This window comes from Impatiens glandulifera, chromosome 6, assembly GCF_907164915.1.
Source record: "Impatiens glandulifera chromosome 6, dImpGla2.1, whole genome shotgun sequence".
Taxonomy (NCBI): Eukaryota; Viridiplantae; Streptophyta; class Magnoliopsida; order Ericales; family Balsaminaceae; genus Impatiens; species Impatiens glandulifera.
Window position 1 is genome coordinate 40,027,654 of NC_061867.1, and position 18,767 is coordinate 40,046,420.

An 18,767-nucleotide genomic window follows, 5' to 3' on the forward strand; every position below is an offset into this window, starting at 1 on the left:
CTTATTCAATTTGCAAACCATGTTCTCCTTTTCTTTAACTTCAAATCCCTCTCGTTGTACCATATAGATCTCTTCTTCTAAATTACCATGAAGAAATGCAGTTTTTACATAAAGTTTCTCAAGCTCAAGGTCTAAGTTAGTTACTAGACCTAACACTATACAAATTGAATTCATCTTTACCACTGGTGAGAAAATCTCCTCAAAGTCGATGCTCTGTTTCTGTCCAAAACCCTTTAAAACAAGTCGAGCTTTGTACTTCATAATTTCTCCATTTTCATCTCTCTTTAGCTTGAACACTCATTTGTTTCTCAATGCCTTTCGGCCCTTAGGAAGTTCTACAAGCTCATATGTGCCCATTTCTTGCAATCACTTCATCTCATCTTTCATTGTATTCTGCCACTTAACTTTGTCTTTATGAACTTTTTCCTCCTAAAAACATTTTGGCTCTCCTTCTTCTGTCAATAGAATATACTATGAAGAAGGGTACCTTTTATAAGGTTGGTACTCTCTTTCAGACCTTTTTAATGGGGGCTCTTCTAGATCCTCTTAATGATGTTGCTCCCCCTACTCAGAAACATCATAAACAGTCTCATCATCATTACTACCATTCATGTTAGAGGTTTCCTCAGTGGCTTCTTCATTATGTTCATCTTCATCTGTTACTGTTGACTGTACATGTGAAGGAATTGGTATGAGTTTTATGGACTTATCAACTCTCTCTGACTTCTCGTTGATTTCTAGATTTATCCCATTCTGACCCTCTAAGAACACAACATCTCTGCATCTAACAATTCTTTTCTTTTTTGGGTCCCATAATCTGTACCCAAATTCCTCATTTCCATATCCAAGGAAAATACATGGAATTACTTTATTATCCAACTTGGATATTTGCTACTTTGAAATATGCACATATGCTTTGCATCCAAACACCCTTAGATACGAGTATGAAATATTCTTCTTAGATCATACTCTTTCTGGTATTTCAAACTTCAAAGGAATAGAGGGTGACCTGTTTATGAGATAGCAAGTTGTGTGAACTGCTTATGTCCAAAACTGTTTTGGCAACTTTGTCATCTTCAACATTGTGATCGATTTTTTGTAAAAAAAATATTTTTGATCGACTAGTTTGAAAATTCTGGGACACTCCTTAAAAAATTTATTTTGAAAACGTGAGGGAAATTAATTTTAATGTTTGAAAAATTGAAGTTTTAAAAATAAGGCTTTGTAGACAACTCCATATCTTACATTCCCATCGAATCTGGGAGTGATTGAGAGTTTTTTAATGGAAAGTATGTCATAGGCCTTTTTTAACTTTTTTTCAATATTAATTAACCTCACAATTAGAGAGTCGCCACCTAATTTTAAAAATTAGGAATTTAAGAGATGTGAGTTCGACGTTTGGTTACGTGTGGGAAAGGGTTTTTTAGACGCTATGTCCCACAACGCCCCTAAGGTCTCTACTAATTAATTTTGGCCTTTCTTTAAAACATTTTTACGCTTTACATTTTAGAAAAAAAATTAATTATATATACTATTGTTAGGATCTAGGTCGCGGCTGGGGGACCAGGGTTGTCCGGTTAGCGCGTCTCACTCAAAGGTGGTGATTAATCCTGTTAGAGATTAACACCGGGGTTTCAATACTACACAAACTGTCACAAACCCTTGAACCAGGTTCAAGCGCGGAAGAGGTTTGTTTCAGGTTGAAGTGGCACACTCACGAGATAGGCAGAACTGGTTTTTGGATAAGACAAGTTTGGAAGTTGCTGGGTTGGTTTTGTAACTTAGTGATTCGGTTTAGGTAGTGTAGAGTTGGTCAAAGCGGTGTAGATAGGTTAGTACAGCTCGGTTATAAAGTAAATCAGGCGGGAAGTAAATAACAAGACAGGTTTTTATGGATGTTTGGAGATAAAACTCCTACGTCACCCATTCCTCTCGAAACCGCAAGAAGGATATTCACTAAGCAATACACAAACACAATCCGATCGAGACTTATTTTCCTGCTCGATAACACCCGTACAATTTTAACCAAAATTGTAGAATTACACTTCAACTTAGCACTTAAGCTTTTTAGAGATAGAACACACTCTTATCACTTGTAAATTAATTGTCCACTGTGTCCCACATTTACTCCTCTTCAGCTCCTCCTTTTATAGGTGAAATGTGCCAACGGTCACATTTTATTTCCTTGAATTTGATTGGTTGAGCAGAGGTTCAGTGTTTCAGACCTGGCGGTCAACATTTCAGACCTGACAGTCTGTTCTTCCAGTATGTAGGTCAAACCGGCTAGGTTTGTCTTTTACTTAATGTGGTAACTGTCGGTTAGACAGTTGTCTGTACTTGGAAGATTGTCTTTCTGATTTATCCTGAAGTGGAAAGATCCTGTAGGACGATTTTCTGCAGCCTGCAGACTTTCCTCAGACTTGTATGAATATGGAAATGTTCAGTCTGTTCCTTTGGTATAATTCTCAACAGATACCCGAAGTATCTTCTTATGCTGGTCGGTTATTTGTCTTAACCGGATGGCTTCCGGTTATTGTTTTGGCTTTTGGTCGGTTAATGACCGACTATCTGGTGTTTCCGGCCTTCAGTTTTGACCAATCTTGCCTTCTTTGTGTGGTCATGTTTCTGATCAGTTTAGGTGTTTGACCGGTTGAGTTTCTCAATCCGGTTGATTACTTTGACCGGTCCGGTTCTTTGTCTGTTCCTGCATAGGAAGTTTATTTGTGTTAAGTTTCTATTAACCGGTCTAATTTTATCTAACAATTTCTCCCTTTTTGATTATTTTATTTAAAATTATCAAAATCATGTAAGATTGCAAATGTAGGCCGGTTTTGTGAGTTTTATTTGGCCGGATTTTTGGAAACTGACTTGGGAGGATTTTTCGAAAAATTTTGGAAAATTTTGAGAAAAATTTTGAAAAATTCTATCTTTTATCTTATCAATTTCTCCCTTTTTGATTATTTTATTTAAAATTATCAAAATCATGTAAGATTGCAAATGTAGGCCGGTTTCCAAAAATAACTTTATATATATAAGTAAAGATAACCGCAAAAAGGGGAAGATATTATATATGTAAATGACCGAAGTAAACATAAGTAAAGGTGGAAAAGAGAGCCCCTATTAGTTCAATTTGGATGGCAGGAATTCATTCATCAGTTCATCTGTTGGAAGTCCTTTAGCCGGTTGAGCCGGCCTTGAAGAAGAACCTCCTGCTCCCGTGGTGTCCTGGTGAGGAGAGAACGGTTGAGTGACCGTGCTGACTGGAACCGCATTGAAAACTTGCTGTCTTGTAGGTTGCGGCTCGAGATCCTCCTCGAAGTCATCCTCTTCAACAACTGTTTCGGTGATTCTGCCCAGCATCTCGGCGACTTGAGCCTTCCTTGCAGAAACTTTCCTTTTTCGTGTTGCCGGAACCGAAAAGGAGGGAGCCGCCTTGGACTTCTTGTGAGCCTTGGCATATTCTTCGAGCCTTTGTTTTTCAGCGTTTAACCGCTCTGCATCCTTGACCTCTTGAGCTGCTATGGTCTTTGCGAGTTCCAGATTTTTGGCCATTGATATCCGTAATCGTTCGTTGAAGTTCGCATCAGATCGCGGTGCCTCCTTCTTTTTCCGGTTCTCCTCATCCAGCGCATCCTGAAGTTCTTTAGCTGCTTGAGCGTTTGCCCCCTCAACCGCTTTATCAGCAGCAATCTTTGCATTTATCAGTTCATTCACCTGCTCGGTGACCGCCTTGAGGTCGGCTTCAAGTTTGTTGTTTCGTTCCTCAAGGAGTGCATTCTTCTCTTCAACGGTTATGACCCTGTCGAGTGTCGAACCGGCTTCGGTGCTTGACCGCCCCATGTCCTCATCGACCTTTGTAAGCCGTTGCTCGGTTTTCCCTTGAAACCGTTCCAAGTCGTCCACCAGCTTTGAGGTCGTATCTTCCAAGTCTACGGTTCGCCTAAGATGAGCGTCGTACAGAACATTGTCGTCACGGTAGTTGACTTCGATCTCTGTGATCCGCTCGTTTGCCTTCCCAAGGTCATTCCTTGTTGTCTCGGCAATCTTGAATGCTTGAACCGCGACCCTCTTAGCTTTCTTCTTCCAGGGCTTGACCGCGGTGTTGACAAACTCTTGAATGAGAGACTTCGACTTTTTCTTTTGTGACGGCCGGTTCTGAATCCCGGACTTGATCTGATTCAAGATTGTCGGTGAGATGAGGCCCTGTCCTATCGTCGGTTTCGTTGATAGCCTGATCCGCTAGAGGAGACTGATCGCCTGGATTCTGATCGTCATCGGTCTCAAGACGCGGAGAGTGCGTTGTATTTTGTTGTTCGCGCACCGCTTCAAGCCGCGCGACTTCGTCGATGAACTCCCCTTTCTTGACCGCAAATAAATCCAGCACCAGGAGTTTCATTTTAGACTTCGGTGTTCCCGCAACATACCTTTCCGTAAGTTTCCGAATATGTCCGGCTAGCTTTTGTAGCCGAGCATGCGGTTCCACCATTGCGTGTCGATCCATGGCTTCGTTGGGATCCTTGGCTTTTGTTAGGTTGATGACGTCCTCCTCTATCTCCTTCAACCTTCTGAAACTTTGTCCATCGGTTAGGCCCGGTAGCATATGTTTGAAGAATTTGTCGCACCGGTATCCGAACCACTCACTGTATACTTCGGCTGCCTTGTGAGCTTGCAGATCAATTTCCTCCATGATTCTGCGCACAATATTCTTGGCCACCATCTGGTCGGTGTTAACGGGAACGTCTTCTTCCTCAGGGCCGTCTGCACCGGTATCGGCATTTTCAAGACTTGCCGATTGTTCTTCTTCTTCAGTCGGTTCCTTTTCTTTGCCGGACATATTATCATCGGTATAATGTGAGGCAGTTTTGTCTGAGCTGGAGGCTGAATCGTCCTCATCTCGCGTTTCAGAGGGCGGTTCCGCGGATTCCATCGGTTGTTTTTCCTTCTTGCATCCGGACCTGCCCTTTACCGGAGCCGGTTTCTTAGCGGCAGACTTCTTCCTTCCGTCACCTGTAGAATCGGGGGCCGGCTTCTTCTTTTCTAAGAATTGGCGAGACCTTATGATCTTTCTTGAAGAAAGAATAACACCTGAACCGGTGTTGATGTTGTTGTGGAGCATGATCTTTCCTAGTGGGATGGCGTATCCCCATGACCGGGTGGAATCCGGTTTCACCATGTCCTTTAAATTGTTGAAAATCTCCTTTGCCCAGTTAACATTTATGTCGTTTAGTAGACCGGCTAGCATCTCAATTTTTGCCTTGATGAGGTTGTCGAAATTTCCACCTCTCGCCTGAACCGACTTGGTGAAGATGTCACAAAGTGGTATGTATTCCGGTCGCAGTGATGACTTCTTACCGGAAACTTCTACAGGAGCCGCGGTTGCCGAGAGAATCTGGCAAGCCGCCTCGAATGTTTTTTTCGATCTATGTCCATCGAAGCGTTGCGCCCATCTATTGGAAGGCGTAGGATTTCTGCAACCGACTCTTCGGTTATGTCGAACTGTTTGCCGCCAACGGTTGCGGTTATTGTACTGCTAGAGAGAGATGTGGTTTTAAAGAACTCTTCAACCGCTTCCTTGTATAGAACAAAAGGACCACCTAAGAAGTATTCGAGACCCGCCTCGGAAATCCGGGATAGAACTTCCTTTGCCGGAGCCGAACCGTTTTGTCTGATTTCCTCAAAGTTCACCTGGATGATATGTTTGAACAATGCGGAATCACGACCCATTGTTGATGATTGAATCGAGAGAGCAAGAGAAAAACCGCTTTGAGAGAGTTTGAGAGCTTAGAGAGAGAAAGCTGTTTCGCGTAAGAATGAAATGAAATGACCAAGGTCCCTTTTTATAGGCGCGGTTTGGAAGCCCAACCGTCGCAAACCGTCCCATCACCTTTGGGCGGGAATTTTCCCTCCAAGCCAAAGGGCGGAAAACAATGGGCGGTAAGCCAAAAATGCGGCAATCCAAGGCGGGACACCTAAGGCGGGAAATTTGGGCGGGAATTTTCCCTCCAAAGACCTTAGGCGGATTTTTGCAATTTTGATTAATCGGTTCTTCTTGAAACCGTTTATGAGTTGATGTGATTTAACCGCGATGATCCGGTGTTTTGATTTTGACCGGATAGTTCAACGAATACAAATTTGTTTATCAATTTTAACCGGTTAGTTAGATGAGTTTTTGCAACTTTTGTACCGGTTATGAAACTGAAATGGATTTTCATTGAATAAAGGTACATGATAGAAAACCAATATATGGATCGGTTTGAAAATATAAAAGGAAAGGAGTACAAAAGAGATGACGATACAACTTAAGAAATAACCATCCTAGAGAACTTGTCCTCCACCTCATCCACATCAAGAATGTTTGAGAGAGGTGCCGGTGTACCTGGTCCAAATTCTGGACGGTACTTGAGAATGAGTCGACTGATGTGAGGAGCGTAGCCGAGACCCCTCTTGGTCAACACCATAGTTTTCAGGTTGTTGAATATGACCGATGACCAATGACCAATTTATGGGAGCATAACTCATGATGTAGGTCATCATGTTGTACACCTTTTTGGAGTAGCGCTGGTTGGGGGATTGGCAGATTAAGGAGCAATTGACAATTTCAAGGAGAAGCTGGATGTGAAAGCGAAGACATGTCTTTGGCCCGTTATTCTCCACCGGCACCCCGGTTCCTGAGAACAGCCAAGCATAAGATATCGCGGCGCTACTTTCCCGGGGTGGGAAGTCCGAAAACCCTTCGGTGGGCAGGTTGAATATTTGAGCAAATTCGGCTTCATCCAGCCAGAATGTGTGATCTCTCACCGTGGAAACAATGTAGTTTCCTCTTATGCAAACACTTCTGAAGAAAGTCTTGACATCCTCAAGGAGTATAGGGCCGGATTCTTCGAGAAAAGTGCGAAGACCGGTGTTAATGAGGGATTCAAACAACATCTCCTTTGTTTCTTGATCATTGATCTCCAGGCATGAATCAAAATCAATGCTTAGGAAGTTTGGTAGAGTTCAGCTCAGCATGATTCAAACGTTGTTAAGAGAGAGATGGAGTTCAAGAGATTTTTGTTTTGAGATGTGTCAAGTTGATTAGGGAATGGCTCTTTATATAGATCCGGTTTTGGAGGGAAAATATCAACATTGAAGATCAGTTTTGTCTTATTAGAGAAGAGAATATTTATGTTTCCAAAGTGTATTGGAAAGAGGTTACTTTTTACCGATTGCGGAGCTCTAGGTAGGGATTTAGTCCAAAGGTAACCAAATTAGTTGAGTAGTAATTACTCATGTAGTTGGGAGTTACTTCATTAATTAAATGTTATTTTTCATTAATGACGGATGCAACAACAAACTGAAGAGTAACCGATTGAAACCGAAGATAACATAAACTAGGCCGAAGTGATCATAATAGAGTTGAAACAAGATACAACCGGTGCGTGCAGCAAAATGACCGGTTGTAGGAGGGAGTGACTTAATATCCGCTGGAGTTGGCGTGACCGTTGGAGTTGATGTGGCGGTTCCTCCTCTTCCAAGCCTTTTCAAACCGTTCATAAAATGAATCGGTGACTTCCTTGGTAAGTACTTGGGCTTGGTTCAGCCCTTCGCCCGGACAGGTTGGAACTCCAAGCTCCAGAAGCAGACAGCTTAGTTGAGGAACGAGCCTACTGTTCGAACGTCAATCATCCAGATTAGGACGTCAAACAGTACCTTTGACCAGTTGACCGGAGTGTCAGTGGTTATAGCGGCCATGATGTTGAAGGCAGCGGTGCAATACGTGTTGGTCACATCCCTTCCCAGGATGCCTCGACCGATCACGTCGTTGAGAAGCTGGTATTCAGCTTTCAATAGTGACTTGGCAACGTGGTCATCAACAGGCTGATTTGACCGGGCAAAGGCTAAGGAGATTTTGGCTTTTAGTTCAGCCGGTACATTGAGGTCGGTCAGCCCTTGCTTTGGTAGGTCAAAGCATCTTGCAAAGTCATGTTCGGTAAAGTCGAATACGATTCCTCCCACTTTTGACTGAATGTGTGTGTCAAAGTGAGGGGTTCCACGAAAAACCTTAGCATTGTAGAAGAATTCCATTACTGATTTAGAATAGATGACATGTTTGTCATCTAGAAAATGTTGGAGACTAGTATCTTCAAGTGACTTGATCATCTTGAAGACATCATAATGCTTAGTGCTTTGAGCAGATTTGAAATCCACTTGAAGGATGTTTGGAAACTGAGACATTTTGTCTTAGTGAGAGGATGAGTTATGACTTGTGATTGTTTTGTTTAAGATTTGTTCAACTTATATACTAGTAGAGAGAGGATCATATTATCTAGTGTATCACAGGTAATAGTGTCTATTAACCATAGGATAAAGAATTTTGCATGAAATAAGCATGTCTACAACCTGGGATGTTGGTCATAGACCTGGACCATGAAAGATATCAAATCTTCACGTCTTTTTAGGTGTGACCATTTTACTTTGAAAAGGTAATATTTCAGGACAGGTAAGTTTAAACACTGGTAATTATTCCACTTTTGTTCGAAGGCCAAATAATCTAAGATAAGCTATTTCTGAACCGGTCAATTATCAGTTGTTCGTCCCGATGCGGTTATTTGGTGCATGCACTAAATAATCGGTTGGTTTACTCTGACTGATAGACCAGGCGGTTCTTCCATAGATACCTTGGGAAATTTGAAGTTCGACAATTTAGGAGGAACTACCGGTTTTGTCTGTCCGAACCGATTTCCCTTTTAAGCATCCTTAGGAATAATTTGATTAATATCGGTCAAACCGAATGTGAGTCTGAATTGAGAAAACTTAGCTTCCTGCAGAGGCTTTGTGAAGATATCGGCTACTTGTTGATCTGTCGGTACGTATTCCAGCCGGATATTCTTCAGCATGACATGTTCCCGAATGAAGTGGTGCCTTATGTCAATGTGCTTGGTTCTAGAGTGTAGAACCGGGTTGTAGGTGATTGCTATTGCACTTGTGTTATTACAGAAGATTGGAGACTCTTCGGCCGTGACACCGAAATCCTTCAGTTGTTGTTGAATCCAAAGAAGTTGTGAACAACAGCTTCCGACCGCCAGATATTCAGCTTCTGCGGTTGATGTGGCCACCGATGTCTATTTCTTACTATGCCATGAAACAAGCCGATCACCTAGGAATTGGCATGTTCCGCTGGTGCTTTTTCTATCAACCTTGCAACCTGCATAGTCTGCATCTGAATAACTCGTTAGGTTAAAGGATGAATCCTTTGGATACCACAAGCCGACGTCAGGTGTTCCCCTTAGGTATTTCAAGATTCTCTTTGCGGCTGTGTAGTGAGACTACTTTGGGTTGGCTTGGAATCTTCCACACACACCGACTGCAAATAGAATATCCGGTATACTTGCTGTCAGGTATAGAAGAGAACCGATGATGCCTCGGTAAGCGGTCAGGTCTACTGCTTGACCCTCATCATCTTTGTCCAATTTGACCGATGAGCTCATTGGAGTAGCCGCTGAGGAGCATGTATCCATCCCGAATTTCTTTAACAGTTCCTTAGTGTACTTAGGTTGGCTGATGAAGGTTCCTTCTTCGAGTTGCTTAACCTGAAGACCTAGGAAGAAGCTTAACTCTCCCATCATACTCATTTCAAATTTGTTAGTCATCAATGTTGAGAATTTATCACATAGCTTAGGATCGGTTGAACCGAAGATGATAACATCTACATAGATTTGAACAAGTAGGATATGTTCCTTTTTCTCAAACTTAAATAACGTTTTATCCACCGAACCGATGGTGAAGTCATGTTTTAACAAAAATGCGGTAAATGTGTCATACCAGGCTCTAGGAGCTTGCTTTAGACCGTATAAAGCTTTGTTTAACCGGTATACATGGTTAGGTAGTTCAGCATTTTTGAAACTGGGTGGTTGTTCAACATATACCTCTTCACGTAGGTCACCATTCAAAAATGCACTTTTAACATCCATTTGGAAAACCTTAAAATTTTTGAAGGCAGCAAAGGCTAGAAAAATCCTAATAGCTTCAATCCTAGCTACAGGGGCAAATGATTCTTCAAAATCAATGCCTTCTTCCTGTTTGTATCCTTGTGCCACTAATCTGGCCTTGTTCTTCGTGACCAAACCGTCTTCATTGAGTTTATTTCTAAATACCCATCTTGTTCTTATGACCGGTTGATCTTTCGGTCTAGGGACTAGGTACCAGACTTTATTACTCTCGAACTGGTTTAACTCTTCTTGCATTCCCAAGATCCAATCCGGATCTAACAATGCTTCATCTACTCTTTTCGGCTCAATCTGGGATATGAAAGCGGAATTGAAGTATTCCTCCAGAATTTGACGCCTAGTTCGAACAGGTTCTGAAGGGTCACCTATAATTTGCTCAGGAGGATGTTTAGTGTTCCTTTTGAAATTCGGTTCAGGGATGTCTACCAAATTACCGTTTTCTTGATCAAGGCTAGGCATATCGGTAGGCTGAACAAGGATGTCAGACCGACTGATTTCCTTGGTTTGGACCGAAGTGTCAGCTTCCTGTCGTGGGACAGCTTGATCCGGCTGGGTTTCATCATTACCCATTTGGTCATTGACAAACCGCCTGAAAACCAGAATCTCATCTTCACTATCAGAATGGATATTGTTATTTTCCAATCTGTTGTGTAGATCAAAGCATGATGCAGTATTACTTTCAACCGATTCATCGAAAACAATATGAAGTGATTCCTCCACGGTTAAGGTTCTATTGTTATACACTCTATATGCTTTAATCACTGCTGAGTAACCTAACATGATCCCAGTATCGGTTTTTGCATCAAAAGAAGATAGATAGGTTTTACCATTTATGTGAATATAGCATTTACAACCGAAAATCTTAAGATACCTGAGGTTAGGAACTCTATCAAAATATACCTCATGCGGTGTTTTGTTGTGAAACTTGTTAATTAAAGACCGGTTTTGTGTATAACATGCAGTATTGATAGCCTCAGCCCAAAATTTCTGAGCAATGCCCGAATCGGCTATCATGGACCGTGCGGCTTCCTTGAGAGTTCGGTTTCTTCTCTCGGCCAGGCCGTTTTGTTGAGGAGTCCTAGCACTAGACAACTCGTGTCTAATACCAGATTTATCAAGAAATGCGGTTAAAGTACTGTTTGTAAATTCAGTACCTCTATCACTTCTGATACTATTAATGCGTGTTGATTTTTCATTTTGCAAACGTTTAAGCAGTGTGATCAAATTTGATGCGGTTTCACGTTTGGATGGTAGAAATATTACCCATGTATACCTAGAATAATCATCAACAACTACCATAGTGTAAAACATACCTCCTAGGCTGATGACCTGAATCGGTCCAAATAAATCCATGTGAAGAAGATCTAAGCATCTGTTAGATTGAATGTTTCCTTTACTCTTAAAGGTTGACCTAGTTTGTTTACCCATTTGACATGTTGAGCAAACCTTATCCTTATTAAACACAATGTCAGGAATTCCGTTGACTAACTTTTTACCGCGAATATAGTTTAAGGTTTTCATGTTAAGATGGTTTAGTCTTTTATGCCACAGCCAGGTTTGATCAGTCTTGGCTATCATGCAAACAGGATATTCTACCTTAGTTTTCCAGTCTACCTTGTAGATATTTCCTAACCTATTTCCGGTTAGTAGTATGGTACCTTGAGAGTTCTTAACTAAGCATGCATGTTTAAGAAATTCTACAATGTATCCAGCATCACACATTTGACTAATGCTTAGCAAATTAAAACGTAGGTTTTCAACTAAGAGTACATTATCAATTGTTAGGTTACCATGGACAATCTTACCCTTGCCCACAGTTCTACCTTTTGAGTTGTCACCGAAGGTTATTAATGCACCGGTTTCTATTCTGATGTCGGTTAGAAGGTTGTTGTTCCCGGTCATATGCCTGGAGCAACCACTATCCAGGTACCATTCAGAGTTTCCTAGCCGTTTCTTTAAATCCTGCAAAATGTACATATTTACAACTATTTGGTACCCACATTTACTTGGGTCCACAGGCGATTAGTCCCTTGGGTATCTAGAGCTTGACAAACCGGACAGCTTTCCTGGTCAATGTCTTAACTACTTTTCTTGCACTCGGTTTTGAGTCTTTCGGCTTTCCTAAGAAGACCTTGTGTGGGGATGATCTTAGGTTTGTCCTATGCGGTTGTGGGTTGGCTTTTCTATTATTGAACAGGTTGACTTTCCTTTTCTCAGGGTGAAGCCATTTCTCAGAATCAGTCGGACCTACATAGGTTAGTTTGTCTTCAGTATAATAGGCGGTCAATTCCTCTTCAACGGTTAAGGAACTTCTTATAAAACTTATAAGGGGAAGGTCATCCTTTGTGATCCTTACTTTGACTACGGGTTTTTGGTTTTTGGATCTATCGTTTTTATATCCTAGGCCGAACATGTAGAAAGGATGTCTGTTATAACTACACATTTTCTTTACCATGTCACTAGATCTTTTATATGCGGCCATTTTATACTGGAGTCGGGCATTTTCCTCCTCGGTCAATTCTCGAACTGGCTTATTGAGCTGTTCGGTTTCAGATGGTGGTTCAGGTGCTGACTCGGTTTCTAAGGTAGGAGTTTTATCAGGTTGTATGATCTCTGGTTCGGTCAGAATGGGTACTATAAGATCAGCTCTAAAGTTGGGTTGCTTAGGTAATAGGGCTAGTAGGTTCTTATACTCTGCTACCATATCATTCAATGCATTATATAACTCATCTTTAGTAAATTATTCACAAGGAGAGTCAAATACATGTTCCTCATTTACCATGAGGCATGTGAGTTCATCATCACTGTCACTGTGAGCCCATAGGCTTCCTCCATCACCGGCTATCAGTGCTTTCTGAACCTCGCTTCCTTCACCGGTTTGTTGATAATTGTTTCGGTTATTTTAATTGTCCGGTTTCTGGTCATCCCTCCTCGGTTTTCTGCATTCCCACTTGAAGTGTCCCAAAAAGTTACAGTTATAACATCTTACATTAGATTTATCACCGTAGTTGTAGTTGTTTGTCGGTTGGCTCCTTTTCATGAACCTCCCAAATTTCTGTGCAAGCATTGCCATGGCATCCTCGGTGAACTGTTCGGCGGTTCTGATCGGTGCAGGTGCAACCGGTTCTGTGGATGTGATCAGTGCTCTGGTTGAGGTTGAGGCTGAAACTTCTTCTTCAGTCCTAGATCTCATTTCGAACTCATATGCCTTAAGATCTTCGAATACATCATGTAGTTTCATCTTACTTAGGCAGTTTGATTCTCTCATCACCATTGTTTTTATGTCCCAGGCACTTGGAAGAGATCTTAATGCTTTCATGATGACCTCCTTGTTGTCATACCTCTTGCCAAGAGTTGCTAGCTCGTCTAACACACCTGTGAACCGGTCACTGTATTCTCTCATTGTTTCTCCCGGTTTCATCTTAATGCTTTCAAACTTCTGAGTAGCTACCATTACCTTGTTTTCCTTGGTTCTTTCATTTCCCTCATGAATCTGTATAACCGTTTTCCATGTTTCCTTTGCGGTTTTGCAGTCTCTGATCTTGCAGTACGTGTTTCTGTCCACACCGTTGGAGATCCGGTGTCTGGCATGGTTATCCAGGTTGTTTCTTCTCCTATCTTCAGCTGTCCAGTCCTTCCTGTCCTTATCAATGATTATCGGTCCTTCGGCTATGATGAACTGCATCTCATCATCCATGGTGATTAAGTGTAGGTGCATGCGTGCCTTCTAGTTGGAAAAGTCATCACCTTCTAGCATTGGTGGCCTATCAAACGACATGCTTGCTTGAGTATTGAAACGAACTGCTCTGATACCAATTGTTAGGATCTAGGTCGCGGCTGGGGGACCGGGGTTGTCCGGTTAGCGCGTCTCACTCAAAGGTGGTGATTAATCCTGTTAGAGATTAACACCGGGGTTTCAATACTACACAAACTGTCACAAACCCTTGAACCAGGTTCAAGCGCGTAAGAGGTTTGTTTCAGGTTGAAGCGGCACACTCACGAGATAGGCAGAACCGGTTTTTGGATAAGACAAGTTTGGAAGTTGCTGGGTCGGTTTTGTAATTTAGTGATTTGGTTTAGGTAGTGTAGAGTCGGTCAAAGCGATGTAGATAGGTTAGTACAGCTCGGTTATAAAGTAAATCAGGCGGGAAGTAAATAACAAGACAGGTTTTTTATGGATGTTCGGAGATAAAACTCCTACGTCACCCCTTCTTCTAGAAACCGCGAGAAGGATATTCACTAAGGAATACACAAACACAATCCGATCGAGACTTATTTCCTGCTCGATAACACCCGCACAATTTTAACCAAAATTGTAGAATTACACTTCAACTTAGCACTTAAGCTTTCTAGAGATAGAACACACTCTTATCACTTGTAAATTAATTGTCCACTGTGTCCCTCATTTACTCCTCTTCAGCTCCTCCTTTTATAGGTGAAATGTGCCAACGGTCACATTTCATTTCCTTGAATTTGATTGGTTGAGCAGAGGTTCAGTGTTTCAGACCTGGCGGTCAACTTTTCAGACCTGGCGGTCTGTTCTTCCAGTATGTAGGTCAAACCGGCTAGGTTTGTCTTTTACTCAATGTGGTAACTATCGGTTAGACAGTTGTCTGTACTTGGAAGATTGCCTTTCTGATTTATCCTGAAGTGGAAAGATCCTGTAGGACGGTTTTCTACAGCCTGCAGACTTTCCTCAGACTTGTATGAATATGGAAATGTTCATTCTGTTCCTTTGGTATCATTCTCAACAGATACTCGAAGTATCTTCTTATGCTGGTCGGTTATTTGTCTTAACAGGATGGCTTCCGGTTATTGTTTTGGCTTCTGGTCGGTTAATGACCGACTATCTGGTGTTTCCGGCCTTCAGTTTTGACCGATCTTGCCTTCTTTGTGCGGTCATATTTCTGATCAGTTTAGGTGTTTGACCGGTTGAGTTTCTCAATCCGGTTGATTACTTTGACCGGTACGGTTCTTTGTCTGTTCCTGCATAGGAAGTTTATTTGTGTTAAGTTTCTATTAACCAATCTAATTTTATCTAACAACTATCCTAGGATCACATAAATCACAAACTATAATTAAAAAATAAAAAATGTCAACAAAAATAAACCTAAACCTAGAATGCAGAAAAAAAAATAATAATAATAAAAAAATTAAAAAACTATATAAAATATAAAATAAACAACAACAAAAAAACCTGAAGAATGCAGCAAGCATCGCTGGAAAAGCGTCGGCAGCAGCATTGACCATTCTTTTGGGTAGGACGACCTTAAAATTCAAACAACACGACCAAGTAATCCGAGACAAGACTAAAACCCATAATATTTTGACCAAAACTAATATGAAACAATAATTTATAACAATATAACATAAATATAAGATTTCACCCAAAGGTAACACAAAATATTCAAGATCAATATTTACAATTAAGAACATGCATATTTTGATCACTTCTTTTATATTGTTTTTATTTTTCAAGCAAAACTATTTAGAATTGTCTAATTTTTTTTATATGTTATTCTATTTACATCAAATAACATTCTTACAAAAATTCACCTAAACGTGATATGTGCAAAGCTAAGAATAAAAAATTACAAATTAAAAAAATGAAAACATACAAGTTTTGGGTCAGTTTCGGTTTTTCAATTTATATACTTGTCAAAACAGTTCAGAATTTTCTGAAATTTTTATATGTTTTCAAAAGTATATTAATTAACATGCATATAAAATTTTAGCCAAAGGAGAGGTGGGAAAGATTGAAAACCAAAAATACAAAGTCAAAGATATAAAGGGTACTTATTTTTTAATCATATTTCGTCTATATCTTTGCTTTGATTTTGAACTTTCTATTTTTGTATCCGTGTTACATAACATACATATTTACATGATCATGCACGAAATTAAAGAGACCAAGAAAACAATAAATTAAAATATGCAATGATTTTTATTTAATGAAATAGGCAAAAACCTTGTAAAAAAAAAGAGGAAATCAAAAGCTTACAATATGGCTGCTCTTGATTTCGGTTGTGCAAGGAATTGGGCAGCCTAGGGCTATGAGAGAATGAAAAAGAGTTTAGGTCAAGATGAAGAGAGAGGAAGAAAATTTGCTAGGGTGTTAAGAGGGATATTTATAGGAAAAACTATGAAACTAGGGCCCAAAGGCCCATTTAACACACTTGACCGTTGAAAAGAAAACTATTTCAAACATTTACAAATGTTTAAAATAATCGATCAATCTTTACTTGACATGTCACTAAATATCAAGCTTTCATCTAATGAGATTTAAGCTTTATTTAATAAATGATCTAATTAAATAAATAAAATGCTAACTAACTTATTCAAAAAATCAAATCTAACAAACTAATCTAATTAAAAGAAAACAAAATATAACTAACGAAATTTTATAAAAACGTTAATATATATTTTTTAAAATAATTTTTTTAATTTTTATTTTTTATAAATACCCAAGGTAATTAATTAAATAAACCTTGAATATTCTAAGTATAATAACTTCTCTAAGTGTTGTAACATAGACAAATTACTACCTTAACTTTATTAAGAATCCAAAATCAATTATTTTCAAAAACTCAATTGTTCTAAAAATAATCGTCTTTAATATAAATCGTGTAATGAGTCCGTGAATGAATTCGAGAAAATTTTATAGACTCAGATTTATGAAAAGCAAAAACTATAAAATTAGGTGTGAAAATGAGTGTCTACAAGTATGCATCTCACCTTTTCTACAATGGTGAGATTCATTCTCTCAGCCACACCATTGTGTTGTGGAGTTCTAGGAACTGTTTTCTCATGTCGAATTCCATATTTTACACATTATGCTTTAAACTTCTTGGAGGTATACTCTCCCCCGTTATCAGAGCAAAGGCATTTCAGCTTATTGTCTGTCTCTCTTTCTATCATGACATGGAACTATTGAAAGTAATTAAATACCTGGTCTTTCGTTCTAATGAAATAAACCCACACATTTCTAGATGCATCATCAATAAATGTTAGAAAGTATCGATTGCCACCCAATGAATCCTCTTCAAAAGGACCACACACATCAGAATAAACCAAGTCCAACACATTAAGTTTCCTTTCTGATGTTTGACTAAAAGAGACTCTGTGTTGCTTACCAAATGACTAGTAGTCACGTAGATCCAGAACCTCATCTTTAGTTGAGGGGATGTGAAGCTTCCTCACCAGAATTCGTAACCCTTTCTCACTCATGTGGCCGAGACGTTGATGCCACAGAGTTAGAGAGTTTTCAGCTTGTACTACATTCAACCCATTCTTGAGTATCTTCACGTGAGTTCGGTATAAGGAGTGCCATGACTTCCCTTTTGCTACAATCATTGATCCCTTACTGAGCTTCTATTCTCCACTACCAATGTAATGCTTGAATCCATATTTGTCCAATGCATCACCTGATATCAAGTTTAGACGCAAATCAGGAATATGTCACACATCTTTCAGTGTTAACTGATGTCCCAGCTCTGTCTGCAAACAAATATCACAAATACCCACAATGCTCGAGTGACTAGTATTACCCATCTTCATTGTACCAAGATCTTCAACCTTGTAAGTCGTTAAGAACTCTCTATTTGGTGTAGCATGATAGCAAGCACTTGTATCAACTATCCACTCAACTCCTTGGTGACATTCTACATATAGATATTATTCTTTTTCACAAGAAAGAATCACTACATCATTTGCAGTTACTGTGGCTGTGGTATTTTTGATCTCATCATCTTTCTTCTGATTTTTGTCTTCATTCTGTAGTCTTTTTCAGGCTCTACAATTTTTTTTCATGTTACCTTCTTTACCACAGTGATAACACTGTCTTCCCTTAGATTTTGATCTGCCTCTGGACTTGCTATGGCCTCTTGATTGTTGTCGGTATTCAGCTCTTCCCCTGTTCTCTATGACAAGGGCCTGTGCACTATTTGTATTAATTGACTTCCTTCTTGTCTCCTCATTGAACAAGTTTCTAGTAACTATACTCATAGTAAGAACATCATTCGGAGTTGCTTTACTGACTGTCACAACCAATGTCTCCCAACTATCGGGCAATGATCCCAAGAGCAATAAGGCTTGCAGCTCATCTTCTAAGGTCATCTCCATCATTGACAATTGATTAATCAAGCTCTAGAACTCATTTAAATGCTCAGTAACACATGCACCTATCTGAATTTCAGATTTACTAACTTTCAAATCAAAAACGCTTTGTTACCTGCTGTTTTCTACTCATACAATGACTTCAACTTCTTCCACAACTCATGTGCACTCTTCTCACTTGCTACATGGTGGTACACGTTATCATCAAACCACTGTATGATTGTGCCAACTGCTTTCCGGTTCAATTTTGTCCAATCACCGTCAAACATATCTTTTGACTTCGCACTATCTCCTTCAACTAGTTCATACAAGTATTTACAGTAAAGAATATCCTCCATTTTAGATTTCCAAATTTGTCTGTTATTATTTGTCAACCTGATCATTGTGTTATTGCCTTCCATCTCAACCTACAAAAGCACTCTTCAAAAAATAAACCTAACAACTTTAATACCACTTGTTGGGAATTTTGAAACGGAGAATACTTTTATAATGTAATCTATCGATGTGAGATGGGTAAATGCACAGGTTATCCGAATCTAAAATAGCAGATCAAGCACACAACAAAACAACATCAGATTTATGTGGAAAACCCTCTCAACTTGGAGGGTAAAAAACCACGGGGCCAACCGACAATTTTCACTATAAACAAGAAACGGATACAAATGT

At 39.9% G+C, this 18,767-nt stretch overlaps 1 protein-coding gene across 1 annotated transcript; it reads right to left on the reverse strand.

The window, feature by feature from the left end:
• Positions 1-3,120: 3,120 nt before the first annotated feature.
• Positions 3,121-5,116, reverse strand: LOC124943593. The gene is made up of 2 exons (XM_047484079.1): positions 4,112-5,116; positions 3,121-4,011 (listed from the first exon to the last, which is right to left on the reverse strand). The coding sequence occupies exons 1-2, from the start codon at positions 5,114-5,116 to the stop codon at positions 3,121-3,123; spliced, it is 1,896 nt and encodes a 631-aa protein (XP_047340035.1).
• Between the last annotated feature and the right edge of the window lie 13,651 nt (positions 5,117-18,767).